General features: G+C 46.2%; 1 protein-coding gene across 1 annotated transcript in view; it reads right to left on the bottom strand.

Annotated features, from left to right (window-relative positions):
• Positions 1 to 1,923: 1,923 nt before the first annotated feature.
• PRKAG2 (protein kinase AMP-activated non-catalytic subunit gamma 2) overlaps positions 1,924 to 6,755 on the bottom strand; it is a 35,932-nt gene continuing 31,100 nt past the window's right edge. Inside the window, exons 10-11 of the mRNA XM_015566228.1 lie at positions 6,012 to 6,105; positions 1,924 to 2,228 (exon numbers count right to left, since the gene is read on the bottom strand). Of these exons, the coding sequence (XP_015421714.1) occupies positions 2,197 to 2,228; positions 6,012 to 6,105 (126 nt within the window). The 3' untranslated portion in view covers positions 1,924 to 2,196. The remainder of the gene's footprint in view (positions 2,229 to 6,011; positions 6,106 to 6,755) is intronic.

Here is a 6,755-nt window from a genome sequence, read left to right on the forward strand (position 1 = left end):
TGAAGACCTGCTGTATCCAGTTGTTCCAGCACCATTTGTTGAAAAGACATTCTCCTTTGAATTGCCTTCACACGTTTGCCAAAATTCAGTTGCCCGTATATGGGTGCGTCTATTGCTGGACACGCATCTGGTCTGATGTATTTGTCTGTTTTTACATCAACAGTATACCTTACTGTAGCTTTATGTAATAAACTTTGAAATCAGATAGTTTTATCCTTCCAACCTTGTTTTTTTTCAGAATCGTGGCTAATCTGTTTGCATTTCCTTTGAATTTTAGAATCAGCTTGTCACTTTCTACAAAAAGCCTGCTGGGATTTTGACTGGCACTGTTTTGAATCTATAAGTCAATTTTAGGAGGACTTATATTTTAGCAAACTTGAGTCTTCTGACTCATGAACAAAGTGTTATCACTCCACTTATTTAGGTCTTCATTTTCTCTCAGCAATATCAGGGCTTTTCAGTGTAGAGGTTATGCATTTCTTTTTATCAGATTTACTCTAAATATTTCATATTTGGTGCTGTTATAAATGGGACCTTAAATGTTTTCGTTTTTGATTGCCTGTTACTATATAGAAATACAATTGATTTTTGATGATCTCTTATCCTTACACTTTGCTAAACTCGTTAATTTTTTTTGCTAAACTCGTCTTTTTTTTGTGTGTGTGGAGTCTATTTGCTTATGCATATATACCGTTCCTCTTATATCTGGCCAACTAGGAATGGAAAAATTGAAAGCTAAGCACAAGAAAATCTGCATGGCAGTTTTAAATTAAATATAGAGTGTCCCCAAAAATGTCTACACATGCTTTGAATAATTATAATGGCAGTGTTTATTAAAATACATTTAATTTCCCAAACTGAACTATCAGCTGTTAAAGTGTGTATACATTTCTTGGGGACACCCTGTATGTGCTATTTAATAATGGAGAGATGTGAAGTTGAGGAATTGAATCATTAAGGTTATTTTTGGATGATGGGAAAAGGATATGAGAATTCATGTGCTCCTTTATTTTGGGAGAAATAGCTAAGTGGAAACTGCATATATTGTTTTAATTAATATATGCTGAAACACGTGGTATTTTAAAGAACTCCTTTAACAAAATTATAGTTAAGATTTATTTTAATTTTTCAATCTGAAAAACAACAAACAAACCCCAAAACAAAACAAAACAAAAAACTATACTTATATGTACAATGTCAACATTTTCAGAGCACTTACACTAGGACACTGTGTTTCTCTTCAATCATATGACAGCACTGTACGTGCCGCAATCACATTTACAAAACAACCGCGTCAGCAGTCACCCAGGCAGCATGATTTTACATTCAACGCACAAGAGAAACGGCCGTCTCCCTGGCACCCGGCGTCCTCCTCGCCGCGGCCCGCCTGCGGCCCAGCAGAGCAGGTCCCGCGTGCTTTTAGCTTCGGCTTGTCAAACCCACGGTGGCTGTTAGAAGCCACATCCTTTCCAGACCCAAACTTAAATAATGAGAAATTTGCCATTTAAAAATAACAACTGATGGCTTATCAATGGGCATGGTGACATTTACCCGCCAAAAGGGGTGTAAAAAACGGTATGAAAGGGAAAAATAAATACAGCTGTTGTAAGTAGTCTTGTTTACGCTACATTTCAGAACACTTAAACATAAACGTGCCCTTAAAGTTTTGTAAAGTAGCTATTTATGATCAAATTACAACTGCTGGACAGACCTAATGAAGACAAAGTGATTTGGTAAAGGTTCAAAGACTCACGGCCAGCAGGCATTTCCCCACGCCCCGGGCCGGCTGCCGCAAGCAGCGTGGCGGCGACCGGCCACTGTGTCCGACATAAGGCACTAGGTCCGAGTATGCCGCACACTCGCCTTATGCCCCGTTACCTGTTCCATACCAGTGAATTCTTTGAAATAAAAAAATAATAAACATTTCAGGACACAGTGCACTTTAATGACATACAGCACTTGAAATCTTTCAGACAGAGGTCTGAAAATAGCCTTTTAATGCAAGCTTGACCCTTCAAAAACATGTAGTCCTCTTTTTTTTATGCTTAGTTTCAACATCACTGGAAAAGATACCCATCACTAAACCCTGATATACATTCTTGGCCATTATCCTCTCTTCCATGGCATCAGTATTCATGAGGCAAAGCGTGACCCGGAATCTTAGTTCAAGTCCTACAAGGGCTCCATTCACAAAAGTCATTCAGTTTTCGGCTCCTTTTGTTTGACACCTGTCAGGAGAGGGAAAATGAAAGCTTCAAAGAGATATCAAAACCCCTGACAGCACGTGCTCCTCCACATCGGAGGTCCCCGTGTACCAGAGAGTGGGCGGGCGGGGACTGAGCAGGTGGGCGCCAGGCCCCCCACCCCCACCCACCATGGCTGCAGCATGCTTTCAGTCGGTATAACATATTGTAACTCTAAATATGCGAGGTTTAATTCAGAAGAAGATTCTGCTGCTAAAGGACTATAAAATGAATGTGCATTTACATTTTAATGAAGATGCAAAGTACTTCCACTGTACACATAAAAGTGTCTTTAAAAAAAAGCATTATACACGGTTAGGATAATTGCACGTAACACCAACTTGATCTGGCAGGATATTTCAAAATGGGTTGGGAGGGAGAGTTATTATTTTTCTCATCACAGCAGCTTCTCTCCTATTTTCTCAGCAGACACTCAACTTTAGAAAGAGATTAACAATCTTTAAAAAAATAAGGGGCCAGCCCTGGCAGTGTGACTCAGTGGTTAGAGCATTGGCCCTCACACTGAAGGGTTGCAGATTCAATACCCAGTCAAGGGCATGTGCTTGGGTTGCAGGTTCCCTCCCTGGCCCCTGAGGGGTGTGTGGGAAGCAACCAACGGATGCTCTTTCTCACATCTCTCTCTCTCTCTCTCTCTCTCCCTCCCTCCCTCTCTCTCTCTCACTCCCTCCTACTCTCTAAAAAGCAATGAAAAAAATACCCTCGGGGTGAGGATTAACAAAAAATAAAAATAAATAAGGGACTAAGAAATTGTGGCTAATGCCCTCTGACTGTTGACTTATTGGTTGTATGTGTAGACCCTGAGGTTCATTTGGGGAGTCTGAGTTAAGTTTGACAATGAACTAGCTTTTTGAAAGAGAGACAATGTCATTATTTTGTATCAGTATCCTGCACGGGGAACTGTGTCCATTATCTGGTGAGAAGAATGACTCTGGTACCTCTTATTCACATAACAGTGGATGCTTTAAAAGTGCCTCTGGATTATTCCATAAACATCCACCCAACAGTGCTCTCCTGGGGATGGTGCCTTATTGTGCACCAACAGCTTGCACTCACGGTTTTGGTTTCAGCTCCAAGCACCCCGGAGGGGACCGAGGGCCTGAATGGCCTGCTCATTTCTAGCTGAAGGAACAGAGGGGCCCCATGAGGCGAGCGGCTGGCCCACACCCACAGCTCTCAGGGGTCCCGGGCGGGCTCATCAGCCAGCCCCTGGGATGCTTATTGCAGGCCGCTCCCACGCACGGGAGCATCAGGCCCTGCTGCTGACCTGTCCCGGCAGCCCCCGTTCTGACAGGTCTGCTCCCGGTGTTCGCTTGTCCTTATAGGAACACAGAGCGTTCTCTTAAACAGACGGCATCATGCACTCTGTATTATAGAGAATTTTAATTCGGCTACCCCTGTCTTTACCCCATCACCTCCATGGTAACAGACGTTTCCACTTCCCGCTGCACGGCAGGTCCTCTCCACAGAGGAGCATTAATGACTTAGAGTTTTTGAAACGGCAAATCTGGATGGAAATTTAAACCCATCCAGCCCAATGTTGCTCATGGTTCAAGACACGAAGGCACACAGAGGATGAAGGGCTGCACTGTTTACTCTGAGTCTGCGATGCACAACGAATCTTGGCTGCAGGGACAGCCCAGGGCCTTGCTCCACCCGGAGAGGGTGCCCTTCTCTGAGCTGCCAGGTTCTGTGCCCACGTGGATGGCTCTGCCCAGAGAGGGGGCCTCTTCCTGATGTGCAGGAAGGCCGTTCGGCCGTCTGTACGAGTAATCCCTCTCTGGGTGGGCAGCTCCTCGGCTGGATGCTGCCTCCGAGGGCTGTCCGCTGCCCACATAGCTGCGGCTCACGGTCACTGCTCGTAGCATTCCACTGCACGAACAGAACAAATCGGTCCATTCTTCTGCTCAAGGATACCCGGCTTGTTCCCAGCTTGAGTTTAATGCTATGAACAATCTCACATTCATTTATTCTTTTTATCAACATCTCATGATTATAAAGATTATTGTGAGTTTCATGTTCCCTAATATCTGAAATTTTAAAGTGACCACACCAGGCCCCATGTCTGGTTTCTGATTCGGAAGGCGTGGGCGGGGCCCTCGGGGGACATTTCTGACGAGCCCAGGTGCTGCCGCCGCCCTGGGCCTCGTGCGTCCCTGCTCTACTGGAATCACAACCTTGGGGCTCCCGCTCAGGGAATGCGATGCCTTCTCGTGGGCGGTGGGGACTCCTGAAGGGCGGCATCTTTAGGTGAGAGGTCAACCATAAGAACTAGTCTCAGCTAGTTTGATTTCTGAATGAAAGAAAAAATCAATACCGTAACATAGTACACACACTTGAATGTTTAACCTTTAAGAGTTCAAAGTGCATGTCTCTTATCTCCTGTCTTAGCATTCTTGGACTTGGTCTGTGCGGCCCAAAGCTGGGTTTGTATTTTCTTAAAATATATTTTTACTAGAGGCCTGGTACACAAATTCATGCACAGGTGGGGTCCTTTGGCCTGGCTGGCGATCGGGGCAGATAGGGGATGGGGGTGGGGACCAGCTGGCTGCGGGGAGGGACCACAGGAGGTTGGCCAGTTGGCCAGGGGAGGGACCGTGGGAGGTTGGCCAGCTAGCCGCCCCTGCTCCCCCCGCCCCCCACCATCAGGGCCAAGGGAGGTTGGCTGGGGGAAGGATCGCAGGAGGTAGGCCAGCCACTGGGAGGGACCGCAGGAGGTTGGCTGTGGGAGCACACTGATCACCGAGGGGCAGCTCCTGCATTGAGCATCTGCCCCCTGGTGGTCAGTGTGCATCATAGCAACTGGTCATTCGGTTACTTAGGCTTTTATATATATAGAGTGATTTTAGAGAGAAAGGGAGAGGGAGAGAGAGATAGAAACATCAATAATGAGAGAGAATCATTGACTGGCTGCCTCCTGCACACCCCCTACTAGGGATCGAGCCTACAACCTAGGCATGTGCCCTTGACTGGAATCGAACCTGGGACCCTTCAATATGCAGGCCAACGCTCTATCCACTGAGCCAAACCAGCTAGGGCTGGGTTGTCTGTATTTGGGGGCAGGGAGGGGAGGAAGGGAAAGAAAAGGAAAGGGGCTGGTGGGGTTAGGACCCCTACAGCCCCCCACTATTAAACATGTGCCACAGAAGGAACACCAACTCTTTTCCAAGGCTGCGCCCCTCTGCACGCTCCAAGCCGGGACCTGAGGGCAGGCTCAGAGCGAATCTGGCAAATATGAGTTTAGCCATTGGTGCTGTTTGGCAGTTAATCTGATTTCCATGCACTCGTCATGGAAAAAAGTCTTTTGTTTTATATACTCAACACACTAGAAAGTCATTTGTTTGTGAAGTGTAGATGGTGTCAATAGTTAGAACCCAGAGAATTTCCCTCCTGTTTTCCAGTTAGCAGTCCTAAAAAGAAAGCAAAACTGAAGAGCCTTAGCTTTTTCATGGAAAAGGTCCTGATGGCCTTGGCAATGAATCCTCGATTACGCGGGCACTGCTGGGCAGAGAGGGGCCGAGTCAGGATGCTTTCGATAAACTTTTCTCTTGCTCAAGTGGAAGAATAAAACTTCACAACCACAAAGGAAAAGAAAATGGTTCCCAGAGGAACGCACAGAAGCCCCCTCAGGAGGAAACGTGTTCCTTCCGTGGCACACGTTTAATAGGGGGGGACTGTCGGGGTCCTACACCCACCAGCCCCTGTGCCCTTCCTGTCTCAGGGAGTGAAGGTCAGAACCAGCCTCTGTACCTGGCGGGGTGAGGATGAGGGCTTGCAGAATATCTGACAGGGAAATAATACCCACAATACTATCTGCTTCATTCACCACCACCAGCCGATGGACCTGCGAACAAGAGAAAAGGAGGCCACATAAGCAGGTTAAATAAAACGCCTTAAAATGGAAAACAGGAAAAAAATTATCTTTCACATTCTCTACAGTGAATCCATCCCACAAATCACAGAAAGTAGCAGCATACAGAAACATGGAAAGGTCTTTGGCTCTGAAGCTCAAATGCGGTGCTGATCTGCTTGACTACTTTTTTTTAAATTTTAAACTTTTACTGATTTTTAGAGAGAGGAAAAGGGAAAAACATCAATGTGAGAACATGACATCCTTCGGCTGCCTCCTGCACATCTCCCACTGGGGATGTGCCCGCAACCCAGGTACATGCCCTTGACCGGAATCGAACCTGGGACCTTTCAGTCCACAGGCTGATGCTCTATCCACTGAGCCAAACCGGCTAAGGGCATGCCTGACTACTTTTTTTTAAATTTTACACTTTTACTGATTTTTAGAGAGAGGAAAAGGGAAAAACATCAATGTGAGAACATGACATCCTTCGGCTGCCTCCTGCACATCCCCTCCTGGGGGATTGAACCTGCGACTTGGGCATGTGCCCTTGACCTGAATTGAACCTGGGACCTTTCACTTCACAGGCCGACACTATCCACTGAGCCAAACCGGCTAGGGCACATTTTATGTTTTTATATAGC

The sequence above is a fragment of the Myotis davidii genome, unplaced genomic scaffold (assembly GCF_000327345.1).
Source record: "Myotis davidii unplaced genomic scaffold, ASM32734v1 scaffold762, whole genome shotgun sequence".
Taxonomy (NCBI): Eukaryota; Metazoa; Chordata; class Mammalia; order Chiroptera; family Vespertilionidae; genus Myotis; species Myotis davidii.